General features: G+C 41.9%; 1 protein-coding gene across 5 annotated transcripts in view; it reads right to left on the reverse strand.

The window, feature by feature from the left end:
• Positions 1-25,228, reverse strand: part of me1 (malic enzyme 1, NADP(+)-dependent, cytosolic) — a 393,143-nt gene that overhangs the window by 69,522 nt on the left and 298,393 nt on the right. For all 5 annotated transcript variants that reach the window (XM_048531809.2, XM_048531811.2, XM_048531810.2 and 2 more), the window contains one exon: positions 2,310-2,415. In XM_048531809.2, the coding sequence (XP_048387766.1) occupies positions 2,310-2,415 (106 nt within the window). The remainder of the gene's footprint in view (positions 1-2,309; positions 2,416-25,228) is intronic.

Below are 25,228 nucleotides of genomic sequence, written 5' to 3' on the forward strand. Positions count from 1 at the left end.
CAATATATTTTTCAGGAAATATAATTTGCAATTAAATTTTTGGAGCTCAACAATAAGTTACAGCACAACCTTAATATGCAGAATATAACAATTTTACTCTCTTTGAATGACTGTTCACAAAAATAAGCATACATAAGAGATTATACAAGAGCTTGTTTCTAACCCAATTTGAGAATGGTATATAATAAACTTTACCTTTTGTCGTATTCTGCATCTCAGTGTTGTGCTATAATTTATTGTTGAGCTCTAAAAGCATTTAATTGCAAATTATGTTGACTGAAAAATATATTGAGATGTATTAAGTTGATTGTAACCTATGCAGACAAGTTAGTGAACAGAGGCTACTTGTGGTTTATTGATGTAGTTTCATCAAAAAGCAAGAAAGGCATTAATTAGGGTTTCAACAGCAGAGACGTTGAGACAGGATCAACTCCAGTGATGTCATGGAGGTGGAAATCCTACTGACAGTGAACAAGGTCAGATGTTTACATCAGGATCAAATATGGCATCAAGCTTGCAAAGTGACTGGCTTAATCTCAAACTGTTGCCTGGGAGGGGAATGTTGTTGCAAAATAAAGAATGGAGTTTTGAGAGGAGACCAAACATAATGGCTTGATTCTTCATCAATAATTGATTTGAGGAAAACTTTGGTCATTCTGTCAGTACTGGTTGTTGGATAAACCAATCTGATCACTTAGCTACAGCGAAGGTATGGAGGGAGGTGGCGTGAGGTGGAGCTAGGTATCATTAGTGTACAAGTGAAAACTAACTTTGGATAATATCCCAAGGAGCATACATCACTGAGAAATGTATCGGTGGGGCAATGATAGATTCTCAGAGGCACAAGAGGTAGTGATTCAAGAGTGGGGAAGAGAAGCCATTATAAGTGTTAAGTGTCTCTCGACTAGTTGGATAAGAATGGAACCAGGTTAGAACAGGCAAAGCCAGCTGGGTTACAGTGTACAGGCTACACACAAGCAGAAGGCAATAAAAACTTACCTTCATTATAGTCATGAAGGACATCACTTTTCTAAGCTCTGTTTTGGTTTTATGGCAAGGGTGGAAATGTAATTGGAGGAATTCAAGCATTGAGTTCAGAGAAAGGTAGGAACAGATTTGGGAAATGATGGCATTTCTTAGATTCGGACAAAGAAAGGGGAGGTGGTGATGAGATGGTAGTGTGCAAGGACATGGGATCAATTGTGGTACTTTTCAAACTGAGGTGATGTTGGCTGGAAGGTTAAAGGCAGGTCAGTGCCCAAAGAGAGAATCCATTTACATTGTGGGCTCAGATGGAAGACAGGAGGGGATTTTTGGCTTGCAGTTTTGTGGGAATAGTTTTGACGGGCAGAAGGGAGATCTCATGATAGTGGCGAGCTCAGAGGGCATGAGTGGAGATAGTGAAAGATATTAGAAAATAGTGAAAGGAAGCTTGTACAGAAATTATCTTTGTTGTAAACCTCAATAATTGTCTTGTTTAAACTATCATGACAAGTCTACAGTGATAATGGGAACTGCAGATGCTGGAGATTCCAAGATAATAAAATGTGAGGCTGGATGAACACAGCAGGCCAAGCAGCATCTCAGGAGCACAAAAGCTGACGTTTCGGGCCTAGACCCTTCGCGGCAGTTGGAGATGAAGAGGTCGAGGGAGGGTAGGAGGCCTGGGGGTGGTGTCCAGGAGGAGGACTTGTGTTGGAAGCGGGTGAAGGGGTCAGTGGAAGGAGGGTTGGGTTCCCGGTTGAAGAAGTAGGCATGGAGGCGAAGACGGCGGAAAAACTGCTCTATGTCCGACCGTGACTGGTATTCGTTGATGTGTGGTTGTAGGGGTCAAAGGTGAGCCCCTTGCTAAGGACTGACCGTTCGTCCTCAGTCAGTGGGAGGTCTGGGGGGTCTAGGCCCGTAACGTCAGCTTTTGTGCTCCTGAGATGCTGCTTGGCCTGCTGTGTTCATCCAGCCTCACATTTTATTATCATGACAAGTCTACAGTGCTGCTATTGATTTAGTTCACTTTGCTTAATAATCAACATCATTAAAGGTCATTTACCAACAGACCAATACGAATAAATACAGGCCAAAGGAGGAAAGAAAAAAGCACAAAACCCACAGTACCAATTAGAAAGACAGCAGGATAAGAATAAAAATAACATTTAGTTATAAAAACTACATCCTGGCTAGTTGACAGTGCCAAAAACGTTCCTATTTCTTTTGGGGTATTCTATAAGGAAATTTGACAGTGGTCAAAAACTATCTGCATAGTGACAAGGCAAACAAAATGTAGGAGTTAGCTGAAAAGTTTGAAAAAATACCTATAATTGCAGTAGGTTTGAGACACCGCACAATGTCACTCAGGTTCGTCAGCTCTGAATGTGGGTGAGCAAACCTCATTTTCTGCTCAGTCAGGTTGGCACGCCCCTTAAAGATACAGAAAACAGACATATTAAAATGCTATGGACAAAAATTATTTAAAACTTGTCTTTATCTCGGATTTAAAAAAGATACACTACAATACCAGATGCATCACCAAACCTGACACACACTCAAACGAGTCTATCATATTAAAGAAACCTCGCATCATCTTAGTTTCTACTAATGTAGACTGCAAACTCTGAAGAAATATTTCAATGTCATGTAGGCCCCATTCACACCAGCTGCCTGAAATACAAGTGCAAGAGATTTTGGGACAGCATCAAATTGTAGCTGTATCAGTTTTACATACCTTTGGACTTGCTGTCTCAACTTTTTTGTTTAGAAAAGAGGAACCTTCACCAACACAGTTGAGAAGGTGAAGTCTGCCACTGTACAAGTGTGTACCTACTACTGCATGGGCACAGACAAACTCATGCAGCCTGGTGCCCATTCACAGATCACAAGTGTCTCCAAACCTCAGAAATCGGGCAGAACTCCTATTAGGAATGCTGTGATGTCAGGAATGGTGCTGGGACAAAAGGTAATTTATAAGTTGCACAAAAGGAAAGCTAAACCACTAAGAAATGGCCAAAATATACACCTCTTTTCATTTTACTGTGACTGCCAATACTCTCCTGTCAACATAACACCATTGAATACCATTCGATGCCCATTGCAACCCATCCACACCAATCCCAAAATTGGTAGATATTTATATAAACATCTAGTTTAAAACATGAAATATTAACCACAAAGTCTGTGCTAAAATAAATCTGTTTGAACAAATCAAATCTATCAGAGAGACAGGGCTGATGAATACAGGTGGACAAACAGGGAAGATTTATCTTGATCTTAACCTCAGAGTTGCAAGCAGTCGCTGTTGACAACAGATTGGTTTCAGAACTGTCCACAAAATTTGACAGGGCACAAAACCACAAATAAAAGAGAACCACAAATAAAAGAGAACCACAAATAAAAGAGAACCACAATATTTTATATTTGAAAAGTATAATAGGGGACCAAAAGGATGTTTTGCTTTTGCAAGCTCTGAAATGAGTAATTTTAATCAATATGTATAGATAGAAAACCGTGACGTTTAACCTTTCCCTTCCTTGGGCTGGACTTAAAATGGGTGACGCATTTGATCACGTCAGCTTCCAAAAGACAGGTTAGGTTAAATTAGCCCTCAACATTTTAGTTTTGTTTCAACATCATATGCATGTTCATTTAAATTCCACATCAAAATGTTGCTGAAGTCTGCACAACAACATTGTGAGAAATAAAAACTATAATAAAAAGGGAGAGGTGACAAATGATCAATGGGGGTGCTTTGTACGTGTTCAATGGAATTGTACAACCACTGCTTTCAACAACTTTTTGGTTCATTTAAAAATGTAATTTCTATAGAATCAAGGTACAATACAGCAACAATGGGAGGAAGCCATTAAGTCAATTGTGAGCCCAGTAACCAATTGTTGGAGCTATCCAATTAGTCCGACTTCCCTGCTCTCTCCCAGAGCTCAGATTTTCTTCACTTGAACTATTTATTTCATTCTCTTTTTGGGTCGTTACCACTGAATCTGCTTTACCAGCCCTTTAGGCATTGCCTTCCAGACCATATTTGGTTGTGTAACTTTTCTCCCCCTCAAATCTAAAATGGTATTTCTGCCAGTTGCTTTAATTCAGTGTCCCCCAGGTCAATCCACTGACTGTTCTGCCACTGGAAGCAGTGTCCCCTTACTTAAATCATTAAAAGGGACTTCACGATTTTTTAAATGTTCATAAAGCCTCCCCACAAACTGGTCTGCTACAAGGGCAACAACCCAAATTCTCCACAAAATTCCTTATTTCAGGTTGCAGTCTAGGAAATCTCTTCTGCACAATTGCTGTGGTTTTCATATCCTTCCAAAAGGATTATCCAAGGAGTGGCAATCAAACTCAAGTTGCCTCTCCGTTCCTCCTTTGTAAGTAAACTCCACATTTCAGACAGGAGGTTCCAATCAGGGATCGTACTGGGGTATGAAGCATATTTTAAACCTGACAGGTCTCTCGCGGTACAGGGTAGTTGTGGAAAGGCAGGCAACCCTTGGTTTTTGATAGCAGTCAGTTGCTATATTCTACAATTGAAAATGTCCAGCATCCCAGCCAGCCTCTGACAGCTTGCAGGTTCTGGTGGTGGTTTCTGATGGGGATAAGGGGTGGTGTGTTACATCTCTGGGTGGCAAGGGTGGAATGGAGGCATGGGGTGTGATATTCAGTCTTATGCAGAGATGTGGAGTTAGGTTTGGTCTTGGGTATGGGTTATTGGCTCCTCAAAGTCCTAATGATGATGGGTCTCAAGGAGAGAGTGTAAGACTGTTTATTCAAGGGTGGAGAGGAGGGGACCAACTGGGAGTCTGGCCTTACCTGTAAACAATTGTTTCTTGGAGGTGTCAGGGATGATAGATGTCAGATCCGGGGAATAGAAAGGGTCTCCAGATTCTGGGCTTGGGGGACGTGTAGCTGGACGTGCGCACGCCAAGCTGGAGGGTCAGTTTGACAGTTAGAGGAGGCAAACTAGGTATTCAATGATCTAACATTTCCTCAACAAAACTCTCCAAATTCTCTGATTCAAATGGAAGTTAATCGGCAGGTTCCAGGCATAAAGGAATTGCCCATTGGAATTTTCAACTTCCCAGAAAATTTCCTCAGTCTGCTACGCCTGGGATTTTGAGGAATCCAAATGCACAGCTTTCATCTCCGCTGCAGAACCATCATCTGGCCATTGGAAAATCTAGACCGTGCTATTCAGGGCTGGACACCATGCACCAGAGGCTGGGCTGTTCATTTTGGAAAAGGTTACAAAGCAACGACATCCTTGCTGTTCTGCAGTGCCTTTTACAAAATCAGGTATCACAAGTTACATTTCAGGAACAATATCAAGTAAATATTTGATACTGAGCCACATAAAGATCAGAACTGATGATATAGGAGCTTATGAAGAAAAAAAGTGAAGAGGAGAAGCTCAGACATTTATGGAGGGAATTCCAGGGGTTAGGGCTCTGTTAGCGAGAAGGTAACAATGGTGAAGTGGTCAAAACCATGATATTAGAATTTAGCTCAAATTGCTTTAGTGCTTTGTCTTTACTCAATGTTATGAATTCCATTTGTTTTCTTTAAAAAAAACTTAAAGAAACTTAATTTTTGCCATCTCAACTTGCTAAACCACTTCAACAATTTTTGCATACACACACACCCCAAAAGTCTCAGCTACAATTCTTTTGCGACTGCACCACGGACCCAACACTGCCTCTATGCTTATACTCTTACCAATGTAAGTCATTTCACACTTCACCACACTAAAAGGCCACCTGCATAATATCTGTCCACTTCATCGGTCTATGTCCTCCTAAAGTATGTTCCGATCTTCACTGTTAACCTGATTCCCAAGTTTCATGCCAAAGCCTTTCAAGAGATGATTGTATGATGCATAATGAATCTTGGGAAATCACGTGTGCCACTTATGTTTCTCAGATTTTAATGACAAGAAAAATCAATGCCTGAAGCTGATTGAAGTGTTCTCAGACAGGGAATCAGCATGCAGAATGCTGAGCAGCAAATCTGGAAAGAAGATAACAAAGTGTGGAGCTAGACGAACACAGCAGGCCAAGCAGCATCTCAGGAGCACAAAAGCTGACGTTTCGGGCCTAGACCCTTCATCAGAGAGGATTTTGTGCTCCTGAGATGCTGCTTGGCCTGCTGTGTTCATTCAGCTCCACACTTTGTTATCTTGGATTCTACAGCATCTGCAGTTCCCGCTGTCACTGATACAAATTTGGAAATAATACTGATTTGCTCCTTATCCACCAGATGGCACCATTTCCCAGTAAATGATTAAACCACTTTCCATTTGAAATTACACAAAGTCTTCCGTTTAAAGTAAATCAAGTTGAGGTAATCCATCTCCATCTGACAAAACAGGGTTTTCATTAGAGAATGCTGCATTTGGCCCAAGTGTGACTGCATGTAGAATATCTGAAGTTTTACAACACATGCCCCAATGTTGAAAATCAGAACCTCTGTTTTAAGCAGGGTCTTCAAAATAGTGGTGTGCAGTGGTAATTGGAATGGGCAACAAATGCTGACCACTCCAGCACTTGCTCACATCCCACAAAACAAGAAGGTGCTACAAATTACTGCAAAGAATATTTTCAGATGTCTTTTAAAGTAAAGAATTTTAACGATATTTCCAATCAAGTCTCATTGCATGGATGGATAATATCTGCCAGATGGTTTACATTCCTTTGTGGAAATGCTGAACTTTATAGAACAAAGCCAGAAAGTAGTATTCTTCAAACATTCATATTTTTGCATCTTTCTCCTCCCTCCCCACCACCCTTTCCATTAGGCAGAGCTTCAGGGGGACAGCCACTTGTGGTTGTGACTAATCACATCTCCTCAGGCAAGTGCATTAATAATGAATGCTAAAAGATCATTTTCTTGTTGGAACATGGTAACATAGGTCTTGGAAGTAAGAGTAGGCCATTCGGCCAACTGAGCCTGCTCCAACATTCATTAGATCATAGCTGATCGGGGGAGGGATCAAAACGCCATTGACCTCCTGTGATCCTTGGCCCTCCACTGTCTTCTGGAATACAGAATAACAACTCTAGAAAACAAAATCTCATCTCTCCATTTAAAGGGGGACCTCATCTGTGTGCCCTGACACATGACTCAAAATTAGCATGCAAGTACAGAGAGTAAACTGCGCCCTCTATTGGTTTCTCTCCAGCAAGGCAAAACATCTCTCAATCTACTCGCTCAAGTTCCATCAGGGACTTACATGTTTCAATAGAATCAACTCTCATTCTCTTAAACTTCACGGGAAAAAGGCATAAATTATTCAACCTTTCTTCACAAAATAGGGTCCTTACCTCAGGAATGAGTGAGTAAGCCTTCTCTGAACTGCTGCCACAGCCTTTCCTCAAATTATACCCTTTTCTCAAATAAGGCAACCAAAGTTGTTCACCATATTCAAAAAGCACAACCCTGTACAGGGGCAATAAAAATTCCCTACTTTTATATTCTATTCCACTTAGATTTAGGGTCAATATTCCATTTGCCTTCTAATCACTTGCTGTACCTGCATACTGACTTTGAGAGTCATTCATGCACCAGGGCACGCACACGTGCCACAGAAATCTACAATCTCTTTCCATTAAACAGTTTACGGCTTTTCTCCTCTTCCAGCCTAAGTGGGCAATTTCACATTTTCCTAATTATATCACCATCTTCCATTTTTGGAGCCACTCACTTGACCTTTCTGTATCCCTTTGCTAACCTCCACATCCTTGTGACAAAAACCATAACTGAGACCAAGATCCAGAGCAACTCAGCTCCCAGCAGGATCAGTGGACGACAAGGACCTGGTTCTCCTCTCCCTGCAGAGGGACATTATGAACAACTGCTGTGCTGTCAGAATTTCCCCGACTGATATTGGGTGACTGAACACATACCAGGGTTAGAACTACAGACACGTCTGAAAGATGAACAATGCAATATAATGCATTTCCCAAATCAACACCCAACGGAACCAGACAATGTCAAAACGTCTCTCAATCCAACACTGCAAGAACTGTGCCTTGTGAAAGGGCTACAATGAAGTATTTAAGATGACAAAACCTGGAGAGCTAGGTACTAAGTTAATGAAACTGTCTGTTGTATGCATCATCTTTATTCTTTGATGGAAATGGGTGGTACTGGCCATGCCAGCAGGTGTAGCCCATCCTTAACTATCCTGGAACTGAGTGGCTGGCTTGGGCCATTTCAGAGGGTGGCTAAGCATTGCTGCTGTGGCTCTGGAGTCAGGCCTAGGTTAGACCTAGTCCCTTCCCTAAAGAACATTACTGAATCAAATGTGTCTTTATGAAAATTGACAGTGGTTACACAGCTGAGAGTAGTCCAGAATTTTTAATTCCACATTTATTACTCATTCACTTGCCTTAAAAAAAAAGTTATTCACTCATGGGATGTCAGCCCAGCTAGTTGGCCAGTATTTAATGTCTGTCCCTAGTTTCCCTTGGGAAGTTGGTGGCGAGCTTGCAACATCTGCCACAGTGTGATTCAAACTGGTGTAACAGAAAGGAATTGATTGAGTAAATAAATTACTGCCTTGCTCCATCTGTAACATCACTGAATGGGTGAAACTTGGTTAAAAGCAGAGAATATTTCCAAACATAGACTCATCTGTTTCTTTGACAGTTGCACGATGCTAGGCTTTTCTGCTTTTATCTAGCTTAGAATTCCTGCCCGTAGAGATTGGATGAAAAATGAAAAAGGACCAGTCCTCAGTACTTAAGCAATATCTTCGACTGTTAAAAGTTATGTCAGTCATAGTTCTAAGAAATTTGAATTCAGCAACATTGAATTATCAACAGTCAACCACAATAATTATTTGATGCGAGCATGCAGAATGGAACATGTTATTAACTTTAATTCCAGCATGGAATATCGATGAACTTCCAGATTCCAGCTCTGTTTTATCCAACCATCTCTACAGGGACCAGTATCCCATCACCAAGTCACCCTTCATGGCACCTAGTTGACACTGGCCCAGCTTCCTCAGAGCAGGTTTACAGAGTGAAAGAACCTCAAACTTCTGATATTATCTGTCAGTCAGAGCTCCCTGATTGGACCAGGTTCCCAATCAGGGAACTCAACTGACGTCATTACAATCACTAGTGTTCAAACACAGCAATAAAAGGTGAGCGCTGGAGACAGTCAAGGAAACCAGGATATGAATCTACAGCAGGCAATGAAGTTGGCTAGAGTACCAGTGGATTGGAAGGCAGGACATTAGAATGGCATGATTGTAAAATGGTAGGGGAACAGAGCATACGGTCCCTTTAAAAGATTGTGATTTTTCTGCACTTAGAGATTTAAAAAAAAAATCTATGGGCAGCTTGTGGGTTACAGGTACACAGAGCTCCTGAAACTGAAACATTTGCATCAAAGACTGTACGGTTAGCAATCCAGGCAACAGTTTTGTTTTGTTAGCAAGACAACCAGTTTTAATATCAGCCAATTAATGGAAACCAGGTGCTTAGAGGCTAAAAAGCCAAATTAAATTTAAATCTGATGGTTTTACAACATAGGAGAAACAATAAGGAGTAACTTCTTCAGCCATTGCAAAAAATTGATAGGTCATCAAGAGCATTTGAAAATCAGTGCATGAGCAACTGCCATCTGATGGAGGTAACAAACATCAGCTCTAAAGAAAAAAATCACTGGGTCTCACAGAACTGTCTAAGCTCTGAGAGAAACTAACTAAAGGTACAGTGGCACTCTTAGTTAATAGCCCCGACGCAAGAATTTAACAGAGAAAGGCGTTCCTGGCTGAAGAAAAAAGTGGAGAAGGCACAAAACATTCTGGAAGACCTATCCTGGCTAAAAATTGACAGGCTAAGTTTTGATTTTTTTAAAAACTTTTAGCTTATACATATTGTACTTGTATTTATTAGAATAGCATGCCATTATAATTTGATTTTATTTAGGAATAGTTAGTCTTTCAGGTGGAATTGTTCGGTTTGTTAATGGTTCAGTTAATCTGCTCGCTGTTAGATAATTAAATTGTTATTTTTTGATTATAGAGCAAGTGAAAGGAGTTCATGTTATTTAACCACTCCTTCAAAGCAGCTTGAGGGTGAGAGGCAGGCTATATCATTTTTCACACTTTTTTTGGAAACAGGAGATATATAGAGGCTTGCCTAGCCCTAAGGCTGTAAGACATAGGAGCAGAAATTAGGCCATTCAGCCCATTGAGTCTGCTCTACCATTCAATCAGGGCTGCTTGAGTTTGAGGAACTTTTCTCCCAGTAACCCTCGATAATCAAGAACCTATCTCAGTCTTGAATACAATCAATGAGTTGGCCTCCACAACCTTCTGTGGCAATGAATTCCACAGATTCACCACCCTCTGGCTGAAGAAGTTTCTCCTTATTGCCAATCTAAAAAATCCTTCCTTTACTCAAAGGCTGTGCCTCCTACTGATGGAAACATCTTCCCAGCATCTACTCTGTTCAGGTCATTCAGTATTCTGAAAGCTTCAATTAGTTCCTCCTTCAGCCTCCTAAACTCTATCGAGTTTAGGCCCAGAGTCCTCAAATGGTCCTCATATGTTAAGCCTTCCATTCCTGGGACCATTCTCATGAACCTCCTCTAAGCCAGCTCCAGGGCCAGTACATCCTTCCTGAGATATGGCGCACAAAACTGCACACAATGCTCCAAATGTGGCCTGACCAGAGCCTTATAGAGCCTTAGAAGTACATCCCTGCTTTTATATTCAAGCCCTCTCAAAGTAAATGCCAAAGTTGCATTTGCCTTCCTGAGCTACAAACTTAGAGAGAATCCTGGACTAGAACTCCCAGGTCTCTCTGCACTTCAGCCTTCTGAATTTTCACCCCATTTAGAAAAAAGTCCATGTCTTTATTCTTCTTACAAAAGTGTACAAGCTCACACTTTCCCACTGTACACCACCTGCCACTTCTTCGCCCACTCTCCTAACCTGTCCAAATCCTTCTGCAGCCTTCTCACATTCTCAATACTACCTATCCCTCTGCCTATCTTTGTGTCATCTGCAAAAGTAGCCAGAATGCCCTCTGTTCCCTTATCTAGATCATTAATGTATAAAGGGGAAAGTTGTGATCAAACACTGACCCTTGCGAGACACCATTTGTCACCGGCTGTCATCCTGAGAAAGACCCTTTTATCCCCACTGTCTGCTTTCTGCCAGACAGCCAATCTTCTATCCATGCTAGCACCTTGCCTCTAACACCATGGGCCCTTGTCTTACTCAGCCACCTCCTGTACAGCATCTTGTCAAAGGCGTTCTGGAAGTGCGGGTAGGTAACACCCATTGGCCCTCCTTAGTCTAACCTGCTCATTACTTCCTCAAAGAATTCTCTCAGATTTATCAGGCATGACCTCCCCTTGATGAAACCATGTTGACTTTACCTTATTTTACCACGCAATTCCAAGTATTCAGAAATCACAGCCTTCACAATGGACTCTAAAATCTTACCCACAACCGAGGCTAGGCTAATCGGCCTGTAATTTTTTATCTTTTGCCTTACTCCCTTGTTAAACAGGGATGTCACATTAGCGATTTTCCAGTCCTCCGCGACCCTCCCTGACTAACAATTCCTGAAAGATCACCACTAACACCTTCTCACTAACTCTTCAGCTATCTCCTTCAGAACTCTGGGGTGTAGTCCATCTAGTCCCGGTGATTTATTCACCTTCAGGACCACCAGATTTTCTAGCACCTTCTCCTTGGTGGTGGCCACAGTCAGCTCTGCCCCCGACATGCTCTAGAATTTTTGGGAGATTACTCATGTCTTCCACCATGAAGACTGACAAGGTAATTATTCAGTTTCTCAGTGATTTCCTTGTTCCCCATTACTATCTCTCCAGCATCATTTTCCAGCTGCCAGTGTCAACTTCTGCCTCTTTTGCCCTTTATACATCTAAAGAAACTCTTACAGTCCTCCTTTATATTACTGGCTAGCTTACCCTCACATTTAATCTTCTCCCTCTTGTTATTTTTTGTTGCCTTCTGTTGGTCTTTGTAAGCTTCTCAATCCTCTGGTTTCCCACTGCCCCTCGCTGCATTGTATGCTTTCTCTCTTGCTTTTTTGCTGTCCCTGACTTCCCTGGTCAGGCATGGTTGCTTCATCCTCCCTGTACCAAGCTTTTTCCTCAGGATGAATTCTTGCTGTGTCTTCCAAATTATGCCCAGAAACTCTTGCTATTGCTGTTCCACTGTCCTTCCTGCTTAGCTCCTCCCTCACGCCTCTGTAATTGCCTTTATCTAGTTGTAATACCATTACCTCTGATTCTATCTTCTCTCTCTTAAATTGCACAGTAAATTCGATCATATTATGATCGCTGCCTCCTAAGGATTCTATCACCTTAAGCTCCCTTATCAAGTTTGCCTCATGGCACAACACTAAACCCAATGTTGCCTGCTCCCAAATGGGTTCCACCACAAGCTGCTTCAAAAAGTCATCTTGTAGACATTCCACAAGTTCCTTTTCTTGCAATCCACTGCCAACCTGATTTTCCCAGTCCACTTGCATATTGAAATCCCCATGATCACTAACTTTGCCTTTCTTACACACCTTTTCTATCTCCTGGTGTATCTTGCGCTCAACTTGCTGTTTGGAGGCCTGTACAAAACTCTAAATATGGCTTTTTTTTTAAAAAAAAGCTGTGGTTTCTCAACTCTACCCACATAGATTCGACACCATCTGACCCTGCTTCTTTTCTCCTGTCGATTTTATTTTCTTTCTTATTAATAAAGACAACCTCACCCCCTCTGCCCACCAGCCTATCTCTCCAATATGATGTAAATCCTTGGACATCCAGCTCCCAATCCCAATCCCTTTGGAGCCATGTCTCCATGATGCCCACGACATCATATCTGCCAATTTTGATCTGTGCCATTAAATTCATTTACCTTCTTTCATATACCGCATTCATTCAGATATAACTGTACCTCTGATCATGGTCATTCATTTATCCAGCATGCTTGAAGTTTGATTCCCAAACCTTTCCAAATACTTTGTTCTATTTGTGTATGTATTTGAGACTATAATAACTTCTCCTGAGTTCTCCTTTCCTGTCATTTTATTTTTCCCACATTTTCTCCCCCCGACACAGTTGACTCTACACCTACAGATGTTAACCTGCTTCTTTGTTCCCCACTGGGAGTATTTGGGGGGGGGGGGGGGGGGAGAAAGTGAGTTTTACCTAACCCCATCAAGTGTTTCAGTTTTAACTATCAGAGGGGGATCGACCTCCGCTTTATAACAAGCGTCAAGTTTAAAATGAGAACCTTTACATATATAATTTACTTACTTTACACAAGCGTGTATAATGATTTAAATATTTTAACTTGCAAAATCCAATACCGTTATTCCTCAGGCACTATTTAAAGATGGCAACCCAGGCACCACCATTTCCAGTTGCTTCATGTTTCATTAAGAAATCTCTTGGCAATTGTTTTAAACTGTGTTAATTTTAAATTGATGTTCTGACCTCTAGTAAACTCTTCACCAAAACAGGTTATCACAATGCTTTCTGCAGTATGTTGCAATGCTCAACCAGCTGAAGTTATTTACATTTCAACAATGCTTACAGTTAAAAAGCAGGTCATTGGGTATAAACTGCTTTAGGATATCCTGAAGTTACGTCAAAACAAGATTCTTCTTTCTTAATGTCATGACTTTAAACTTGCTTTTGTGAATATTAATACATGCTTAAAGCATGTTAGTTTCATGCTTAAAGCGTGAAATTCCTTTGTTGGCTGTTTGATTAGAAGTGGTAATCTAATATTTTAAAAGGGCTATTTTCCTTAGTGAAGTGGGAAACACAGCAGAAATATACTAACCTGTTTAGTATCAGTATATTAATTCTATGTAATTTCAAAAACTATGTTAAAAGGTTATTTCTTTATAACCCTGGGGATTATTAGCCTTCTTGTGGAATGCCATCTGTACATTGCAGAAATTATGGAGACAATGGTATAAGGCACGAATCTGGGCAGTTTGTATGAGCAAAAGCTGCAAGGAATTAGAAAGACAAATTACAAAAAAAGTATCCCCATTGAAAACAAGTGAAGGAAAGTGTTTTTATAAAGAACAACAAGTGACCTTATTTCTTTTCCTACATCATTTAAAGCCGCGTGGCAGTCAAGAGAAATTCCAGAGCTCTGACATAAGCATGTGTCTAAAATGTATGATGACTAAATCACCTGTAGGTGTAATTCATTCTTACAAATTTACCATCAAAAGAAAATGTCAACCTGTCAAACTGTCTTTATTCCTAAAATAGTATGCATCACATACAAATCATTGGAGCGCAGCCGAGTTTCAAAGGTTCTGGGAAAATCACAGACTGAAATCAAGACACAAACATCAACTTCAATATTGCAGTGTTTTGTTCAGTCTTCAATTTCTGAACTTTGAATTTCAAAACCAACAGCTGATTTTGAAATAACAGCAACTTTTTCAAAACAAGTTCCTTCTAGGCCTGGTGGACGGGGTCGTGGTAGCCACACAATTTTGACTTTCCTTGTTTTACATTGTACGAATGTAACAAAATGCTAGTTCTTTAGAAAAGGAAGATCTAGAAGTAAGAAATGTAAACATACGCAAGCAGGACTAAATCTACCAAGAGGGATGTTACATATTTAAATAGACATGCTTCAGTTAATGGCACTTAATATGCAGTCAGTTAGAATCTGAATGAGAAACGACTTTCATAAAATAAAAGCTGTTCCCTTGCACTCCTCTGTAAGGTGATAGTATATTAAATTTCACTGAACCATCTATTTAAGTATTTGCCATTACATCTTTACTATATACTCTAGAAATAGGAAGTGAATAACATTAAGAGTCTAAGGCATTATGTGATACAAAACTAACCACAGGCTTTGCAAGCATCTGCAATCGAAGGAGTTAACTAGTCTTCAGTGGCTTTGGCCCTGCCAGAGTACGCATGGTCAGGCAAAGGCTATGAATCCCCCACCCATACCAACTGTCCAAGAATCATCAGGGCAAGGAAAGACGCCTTTATCCCTAGGGTTTACTTTAAACAAAGTCTCCTACAAAGTTCTAACACAGGCCAGGATCCAGCATAAAACTGTTCTGGACAAATTATTGGCCTTTCCAAAACTTAGAGACGACAGCCTGGGGTAAGATTCAGGATGGATATGTTAAATCTATCTTGAGGGACAGCAAATAAAAAGTTATGAGAATGGGACAATTTCTTGACCTCAATGAAATTGAGAAACAGACTTTTATCACAAAAATTCATTTGAACTCAGAGGAGAGACTTGTCAGAAAGCCAAACCAAATACAGGGACCTAAATTAATTGCTGGTACTTCAATAACCCCGAATTGAAACCAAATACAGTGGCAGCACAGTTTACAAAACAATAAACTTCATTTCACAGAACAGTTCCAAACAGTGGCTGTACTAATTGATAGAACTTAAATAACAGCATAACATGGAAATCAGAAGGGCTCATTAGAGTTCTTAAATTTGCAATTTTAAACCTGGCATTGTAAAAACAACTCTTTCATGTCTGAATCTGATTTATTGACCAAAATGGAAAAACCCAGATTTCAGGGTAAAAGGGCCTCAGTGTGGCTCAGCCTTCTCAAATCTTCTGAAAATTTATCAAATAAAAAGGGGTAATGATTAAATGCATCTGCACTAACACTATTTCAATCATTGAGCAAAGCCAGGAAAGTTAATCATCTCAAGGAATACTCCAAATACCTCAAGCAACGTTGAAATGGATCTTCCACTCAGGAGTATGAACTTTGATGACAACAGTATTAATTCCTTGTGGATCACAAAAGTACATATGAATCAGATCAAGTTGGTGCTCCTAACATCAATACACTAACAGGTACACATCTTAACCAAGCAGACTGGGTCCGTTTCCTCTCTTTCCTTAGTCTAAAAGGCCTCAATTACTACATGTCAAATAGGAGAATCCGGTTATTTGGTGCCTCAAGCCTGCTCTGCTACTCGATAATAACATGGCTGATGTATTTGTGTTTTGAATTCCACGTTTCCAAATACCCATATGACACTAAATTCTTCTGTACACCTCAAAAAGGTGGAATGACCCTCTGTACATTTTGCCTGCTAAGTCAAAGAATTCCGTTGTCGCACAATTCTCCGAAAACAAACTGATTGTTCTCCCTCGTCTTTGACCTAAAAGGGCGGTCCCTAATTTTAAAACTATACCTGCTAATTCTGGGCTGACCCACAAGAGGAAACATCCTCCTAACATCCATCTTATCAACACCATTCAAGAACTTGCACACTTCAATAGAGACATCCCTTGCTCTGTTAAACTGCGGCCTGTATAAATTAGAAGGAAACCCAATCATTCTAGGTACCAGTGATAATGGGAACTGCAGATGCTGGAGAATCCAAGATAATAAAGTGTGAAGCTGGATGAACACAGCAGGCCAAGCAGCATCTCAGGAGCACAAAAGCTGACATTTTGGGCCTAGACCCTTCATCAGAGGGTCTAGGCCCAAAATGTCAGCTTTTGTGCTCCCGAGATGCTGCTTGGCCTGCTGTGTTCATCCAGCTTCACACTTTACATTCTAAGTACCAAACTAGTCAATCTTTTCTGAACTGTCTCCAAAGCATCTTTCCTTAAATAAAGGGACCGTAACCCTGGAGTGCAGCACATTTGCTCAATGGTTAGGACTGCTACCTCTCAGCATCAGGGGCCCAAGTTCAACTCCCAAGTTGAGTGACATTCTCCCCATGTCTGCATGGGTTTCTCTGGTTTCCTCCCATAGTCCAAAGACATGCATGGTAAGTGGATTGGCTGTGGGGAAATTGCCCCATAGTTAGAAGGGTTCTGCAAGCTGAGTGGGTTAGCTTTGGTGGGGCTTGGGATGCACTTGAGGGTCAGTGCAGATTTGATGGGTCAAATGGCTTCTATCTGCACTGCCGGGTGCTATAACGCCATGAAAACTGTATGCGGTATTTGAGATGTGGACTCTCAATGTCTAACTGTATAAGTGAACCACAACATCATTTCTTTGATATTCAATTCATCTCATTGAAAGACAAGATCCCATTCGCCTTCTTGATTACATACTGCACCTGTCTACTAACATTATGTAACATCCATGAGAACACTTAAATCCCTCAGGATCTCGGAATTCTGCAGTTGCTCTCTCTTTAATAATTCCCTGCGTTTAATTGTTCTTGCCTAGATGAACGAGTTCCTGTTTTCTAACATTATCTTACCACTACTAGATTTTTTTCATGCATTCAAACCATCTGTATCAGCTTGCAATCTCCTTACAGCTTCTTCACAATATACTTCCCACTTATCTTGATGCCCTGTGAATATAGTTATTATGACTTCCATCCGCTTATCTCTCCATCATTGGTATAGACTGCAAATAGTCGAGGGCCCAGCACATTTCCTTGAGGGACTCTGCTCGTCACTTTCTGCCATTCAGACTAAAATGTAATACACACAGTCTCTATCCACAGCACATGTTGTTCCCATCCCACAGTATAAGTGTCTGAAATAGTTTTACATCTGTGGGTAAATGGGGCAGAGGAGCTTAGTGAAATTGCAATCATGAGGGAAGCTGTACTAAAAAAGGACAAAATAGATGCATTGATGATAATTTTCCAAAATTCACTAGATTCAGGAAAGGTTCCATCAGACTGGAAAGAAGCAAACAAAACCTTTCTATTCAAGAAGAGGAGGAGGAGGAGGAGGCGGCAAGTAACAGGAATCTAAGTCAGTCAGTTATAAGGAAGGTATTAGAAATGATCATTAAAATGAATATAGCTGCACACTTGGAAGAAAACTCAAGCTGATTGGGAAAAGTTGACAAGTTTTTGTCGAAGGGAAATCCTGATTAACCAATTTAGTGAAACTCTTCCATGGAGTAACATCAGATGTACTGCCCTCCCCTGGTCCAAGATGGAGTCTTACATGGACAACTGTATGTGCAGGGGTGGCCTGGAATCAGTCCAACGAATTGGACTTTGCTAGTTGTTGGCAGTTGGAAGGTGTCTCCCAGGGGCCACTGAGTGCAAACAGTGCCACTCCCCACACCTATCCACCGATTTCTCCGGTGTGACTATACAGTACTGATATCTTTCTTCAGTCAGCTTTTCACACTTGGACAGAAACAGCAGGAGCAGGTCTGAGCTAAGCCAGCATCTAAGTTGCAATCACTTGCGAAACCTGATTTATCAAAGAAATCTGCATTTCATCTGAAAAATGAATTAATTTCTACGCCTACAATAATTATATCAATGCACCTTCCATTACAATGCACTTCCAACTGAGCTTCCACAAAACGTAATCTTGCCAAACTAGACAATTGCAAATCTTCTCCAAACATTGACTTACTGGGCTCTATTTCATATGAAAAATTAGCAATTTGATTTTTGCATAATTCATGGCTATAACTTACTTCCTTGTCAATTTTTCCTTTCTTCCTTGTATTTTTGTCCATGCATGTGTTGTAAACTATAACACCAGATTTTGAATATATTAATAAATCTTACTTCGGCTAAACAGTAAATAAGTTGCAGTCGGTCATGTTAAAATTGGACTTCACAGACAGGAATTGGGGAACATAACACAGCCTTCTTTGCAAAAAAAAAGTGAAGAAACAAATTTAAAGTAACCTGTTCTAGACAGAAGAGTAAGGCTAATTTAACTGACCTCTCCCTTTTGTCTATGATAGCAGCAACTGGACATCAACTGTGCTGATCTCTTTTCATGTCAAAATTAAGGAGTTTTGATGAAACAGCTAAATAGAGACTGCCTTTATCAATAAGGGATACAGAATCAGGGTAATGGGCAAGGAAGTTAAGGGCAGTTACTGGTGAAGAAAATTTTGTTTTTTTTTTAGAAACGTAGCCATTTGTGATGATCTGGAATTCAGTACTGGCAGATAATGATAACATTAACTTCCAAGCTAGATTAGATTATTTAAAGGATCAACTGGCAGGGCAATTGGGGAATAAAACTGAGACATAGAACCAATTAGTAACTTTCAGAAAACTGACCTGGATATAATGGACAAACTGATCTCCTTCTGTGCAATACAACTCCAGAGCTTATAAACACTACAAAAGAATAATAGTAAAGATGCATGGGGACAGACTGAGTGGTCAAGTCTATGGTAAAGAGAGTTCAATTTGGTGAAACTGGAGCCCGTCCAGTTTAGACTCAAAGTGTATTCAAATAGGTGAGACGCTAAGAACTGGAGAACAGCAGAGATAATTCAGGGTCCAAGTGCAAAAGCCAAAAGCTAATGGACAAGTGTAGGAAGGATTTTAAAGTGTAATGTCATGTTTGCTGTTATTTTGAGGACTGCAATTCCAAGGTTGAAAATTACATTACCATTCTATAAAGCTCTCAAAAGACAGTTTTTAAGCGTCTATGTTCTGCAAATTTCAGGAAAGCTAAACAGGCCATGGAAAGGGCACAAGTAAAATTAAGCAGAATTATATTGGGCCTAAAAGTATTAAGCAACAAGAACAGTTCAGGCAGTTTGTTTGTATTCCCATGAGACTACTTAGATAATCCCTCAAGACTCCATGACTTTCTTCCACTCCAGGGCTGTAGGTCCTGAAGATGACCACGTAGTTCACTGCTGGATCTGTGTACCATGCTTGCGGTACACAAAAAGGGACACTCTGGCAGCTGCAATTATTATTTAAAAGGGAATAATTCTATACAATAGAAAAAACCTCTCTCCTCTGCTGGAGATTTCCCTAAAACAGAGGTGCTGTCTTTAAATTAAGGCCAGATCTTTCAGAAGTGTCAATCCAGAACTAACTCCTCCAGAGAACTACTGAGGCCACGTCAATTGTAAAACTCCACAACTAATTTGGATTGAATTTTGGTAGGCAACGGTATTAAAAGATCACAATGCAAAGATGGCCATACGTAAAAATCAGCCATCATTTAAGTGAATGGTGGAAAAGGCTCAAGCTGTTGTACATTCCACAGCTTGTCTTAAGACTTAAAATGCAATCACTTCTTATGATTTTTTTTGTTCCCTTTTAAAGGTGGAAAATCACTGATTACATCCGTCTTATTATTCAAATCCCATTCAAGATTTGAATATTGTGCAGAAGCTTCAACTAAAAATTGGCTGTTGGGTTGCGATGGATTTTTCACAATAAATCCACTGTGTAAGTGCACACTACACCCTCCAGATGTTCTGTATCCCTTTATCTTTGTTTCTAGTTTACTATTGTAAGCTTTAACTATTTGTAAATATCTAAACAGCATTTAATTTCACTTTCTTCTATTTCATTTTAATTTCCTTCTAGTTCCTTGCCAAATGATCCCACCCCCTCTCCCATCAACACAGTATGGACAGAGCTGGAAGGAATTATAACGTGTGATTGTAAAAGTTTTAGTATACAGGGGTACCCAGAGAAGCATTTCTTTCCTCCCAAAGCAGGTCTACAAGAGTTATTTGAAGAATGCACAACTAAATTAAACACAGCAGAGCAAATTGGGAATAGTAACTCCCATTAAAGCATTTAAAATGAACTAAGTCTGGAGAATATTATGTATTGACGTCACCTGTAAGGAAATTGAAGGCAAATCTGCATAGCTTTAAAGCTCCTACTAATCAGGATGCATTTCCCTATTGGTACAGCAGGTCAACTAGAGATACAGGGGAGTCCATCCAAGTTCAAAAGGTGAGAACTAGTCGATAGTTTAATTTCTGATTATGAAGATTCACTGTTTCAGGTCAAAAGGACAAAGAAACCTTTTAAGGATCCTTACCTACTATCTGATCTGTGACATATTTGCCTACGATTGCTTGTAACATAACCAAATTCATGAGGTCATTCAACCACAGTGCATCCATTTAACTTTCTCATGTGCCACAGCATTTGAGCCTAACAATGAAATAAAGAATCTCAGAATTTAGCAGCCTATACCTGATAATCCATTCAACCAGTGGTTTGATCAACAAGACACACAAGTTCAGGGACAAATTATGCTTCTTTGATGAAATTCTGTCCCAGAACAGACAGGAGACTACTCACACTGACAGGTCTAACAAACCTGAGCAGAGACGGAGTTAAAGCAGTCAACAGAAGCCTGTAAATTCCAAGCTGTTGTCCTCATTATCCCTACAGGTCATTCATAGGCCCTCGACCACTCAAGTAAAGAAATTTGCACTTGCACTGTCTGCAATGTGTCATCAGCATCTGTTTGTCACATTTGGCACTTACTGTTATGAACTATAATAAATCTGGATTTGAGATCACGATTGAAAGAAAAACTGTTCAGTTAAACCTGTTTGAACATGTCACATTGTTGGAGTTTCTAAAATAGCCTTCTGCGATGAGTTGTAATCCTGATGTCGTAGCCAAGTTGGGCTATAAAGACATCTCTAATGCTGATAACAATCCCATCTTGACACCAAGGGAAAACATGGTCACAGAGAGATTATAACGATGTCAGTTAGAATAAATCCGAGACCACAAGGTTGTAAAATCTAGCTCCCAACTGTGCATAGAACATAAAGCTGCTAATGTTTTGTATGTACATCTATAATTGAATTCTTCGAACAGCACACCTGTGGGTGAAATTCACTTGGCAACTCAGCAAGCGATTCCTTCAACAGGCCCACTAGCTAACAAACGTTAGTCAAACTAACAGCATAGGAGGTACTTGGAGAAGGAATTAATGGTAACTAAGCCAGCTCAAGTCATGTCACTTCAAATGGACTGAATTAGGCAAGACCTAAAAGCACAGTGACACGACCGAGCCTGCGTAGACTGGTGAAAGAGCCAACATGAGGGAATAGCTTATATTGCCCAGGTTGATGACAATTGTCTGCCACAAATATATGGAAATCTAGAAAACAGGAGCAGGATGGAGCCATTCAGCTCTTTGCGTCTGGTCCACCATTCAATGTGACCATGACTGATCACCCAACACTGTACCTGTAACATTCCTACAGTTATTACTGAACATACCACAGGTGATTGCATTTCTGCGGAAGTGCCGGCTCAGGATTTCCTTTCCTGGTGTTTACTCGCTGCTTCCAAGATGTATTTCAATTTAGAGGAGAGCAGACTGATCATTATTTTGTTACACCAAAAGCAGCAATCCTGCACAATGTTCTCCCAGCATGGCCTGGGAAAGGCTGATGGAAGCAGTGCCAATCATTGTGGCTCCATTCCTTCAAAGGGGCTGGGATCAGGCGGCATGTCCCTCTGAGTTGCCTTACACCATGGAAGAGACACTCGGCATGCTACATCAACTTTGTTTTTGTTTTACCTACAGCACCACCCTTCTGTACAGGCAGCATACACTCATGTTTGCACATCGCTCAATCTCCCACCTTAGCCAACTGATGCAAAGTTCCCAGAGACACAGACACAGAAACACAACCACCTCCCCAGTTCTTCTGAGCCTCAGCCAGTCCTCATGCTGCAAGTGGAAATCGCAAGAAGCTTGCCGAAGAGATGCTGTGCTGTAGTGGCCCGAGCAAGGCCCCAGCGATGCAGATGAAATGAAACATTAAAATTCCATGGCCGCCTCCTTCTCAAACTGCATGGGTCACGAGAAAATATACCTTCTCCCATTCCACCTCTAACATCAATAAATAGCAAACTCACATTTTAGATCAATTGAGGGGAACAATGTGGTGAAAGGAGAAAAAACAGCTTGAACTTCAAAAAATTGCATAATGGGAGAAAGAATTTGAAAGAGGAGAGAACTGCTTCACCATTTAAAAAGTGATTTACAAAAGATTTGGTTCCATTCTTAAAGTGGAAGTTTTAAAATATATTGTATTATGTCAACATATACAGGGGGGTATGCTGGCTCAATGTGTTAGACTGCTGCCTCACAGCACCAGGAACACAGGCTTGATTCCAGCCTTGGGTGATTAGTGGATGGAGTTCGCACATTCTTCCGGTGTCTATGGGTTTCCTCCAGGTGTTCCAGTTTCCTCCCACAGGCCAAAGATGGACAGGATAGGTGGCCACAGGAAATGTGGCATTATGGGAACAGGGTGGGGTGCTGGGTCTGGGTAGGATGCATTTTGAAGGGTTGGTGCAAATTGGATGGGCAGAATGGCCTCTTTCCACATTGCAAGGATTCTATGAAGATTTGGAAGATGGTGAAATGCTAAATTGTTGACATGTAAGCAGTATAAAGGCACTGTGAAAATAGGAAAGTAAGTGGCAAAGAACTTGAGCACGTTTCTGCTCCAATCACAGGAGAAGGCAGAAAGCCACATTAAAAAGGTTCTTGCTCAATGTGATAATGGGAACTGCAGATGCTGGAGAATCCAAGATAATAAAACGTGAGGCTGGATGAACACAGCAGGCCCAGCAGCATCTCAGGAGCACAAAAGCTGACGTTTCGGGCCTAGACCCTTCATAGAGGGGGATGGGGTGAGGGTTCTGGAATAAATAGTGAGAGAGGGGGAGGCGGACCGAAGATGGAGAGAAAAGATGATAGGTGGAGAGGAGAGTATAGGTGGGGAGGTAGGGAGGGGATAGGTCAGTCCAGGGAAGACGGACAGGTCCAGGAGGTGGGATGAGGTTAGTGGGTAGGAGATGGAGGTGCGGCTTGGGGTGGGAGGAAGGGATGAGTGAGAGGAAGAACAGGTTAGGGAGGCAGAGACAGGTTGGACTGGTTTTGGGATGCAGTGGGTGGAGGGGAAGAGCTGGGCTGGTTGTGTGGTGGTGGGGAGAGGGGACGAACTGGGCTGGTTTTGGGATGCGGTGGGGGAAGGGGAGTCCCCCTCCACCGACACCCTCATCCGCCTAGCCGAACTCGTCCTCACCCTCAACAACTTCTTTTCGATTTCTCCCACTTCCTGCAGACTAAGGGGGCAGCCGCATGGGGCCCAGCTACGCCTGCCTGTTTGTAGGTTACGTGGAACAGTCCATCTTCCACACCTACAGAGGCCCCAAACCCCACCTCTTCCTCCGTTACATTGATGACTGTATCGGCACCACCTCTTGCTCCCCAGGAGGAGCTACAACAGTTCATCCACTTCACCAACACCTTCCACCCCAACCTTCAGTTCACCTGGGCCATCTCCAGCACATCCCTCAGTCTCCATCTCAGGCAACCAGCTTGTAACTGATGTCCATTTCAAGCCCACCGACTCCCACAGCTACCTAGAATACACCTCCTCCCTCCCACCCACCCTCCTGCAAAAATTCCATCCCCTATTCCCAATTCCTCCGCCTCCGCCGCATCTGCTCCCACGATGAGGCATTCCACTCCTGCACATCCCAGATGTCCCAGTTCTTCAAGGACCGCAACTTTCCCCCCACAGTGGTCAGGAACGCCCTTGACCGCGTCTCCCGCATTTCCCGCATCACATCCCTTACACCCCGCCCCCGCTACAACTGCCCAAAGAGGATCCGCCTCTTTCACACACCACCCCACCAACCTCCGGATACAACGCATCATCCTCCGACACTTCCGCCATCTACAATCCGACCCCACCACCCAAGACATTTTTCCATCCCCACCCCTGTCTGCTTTCCGGAGAGACCACTCACTCCGTGACTCCCTTGTTCGCTCCACACTGCCCTCCAACCCCACCACACCTGGCACCTTCCCCTGCAACCGCAGGAAATGCTACACTTGCCCCCACACCACCTCCCTCACCCCCATCCCAGGCCCCAAGATGACTTTCCACATTGGCAGATGTGCAGGTGAACCTCTGCTTAATGTGGTATACTGCATCCACAGTACCCGGTGTGGCTTCCTCTACATTGAGGACACCAAGCGGAGGCTTGGGGACCGCTTTGCAGAACACCTCCGCTCGGTTCGCAATAAACAACTACATCTCCCAGTCGCAAACCATTTCCACTCCCCCTCCCATTCTTTAGATGGCATGTCCATCATGGGCCTCCTGTAGTGCCACAATGATGTCACCCGAAGGTTGCAAGAACAGCAACTCATATTCCGCTTGGGAACCCTGCAGCCCAATGGTATCAATGTGGACTTCACCAGCTTCAAAATCTCCCCTTCCCCCACCGCATCCCTAAACCAGCCCAGTTCGTCCCCTCCCCACCACTGCACCACACAACCGGCCCAGCTCTTCCCCTCCACCCACTGCATCCCAAAACCAGTCCAACCTGTCTCTGTCTCCCTAACCGGTTCTTCCTCTCACCCATCCCCTCCTCCCACCCCAAGCCGCACCTCCATCTCCTACCTACTAACCTCATCTCACCTCCTTGACCTGTCAGTCTTCCC

Source organism: Stegostoma tigrinum, chromosome 4 (assembly GCF_030684315.1).
Source record: "Stegostoma tigrinum isolate sSteTig4 chromosome 4, sSteTig4.hap1, whole genome shotgun sequence".
Taxonomy (NCBI): Eukaryota; Metazoa; Chordata; class Chondrichthyes; order Orectolobiformes; family Stegostomatidae; genus Stegostoma; species Stegostoma tigrinum.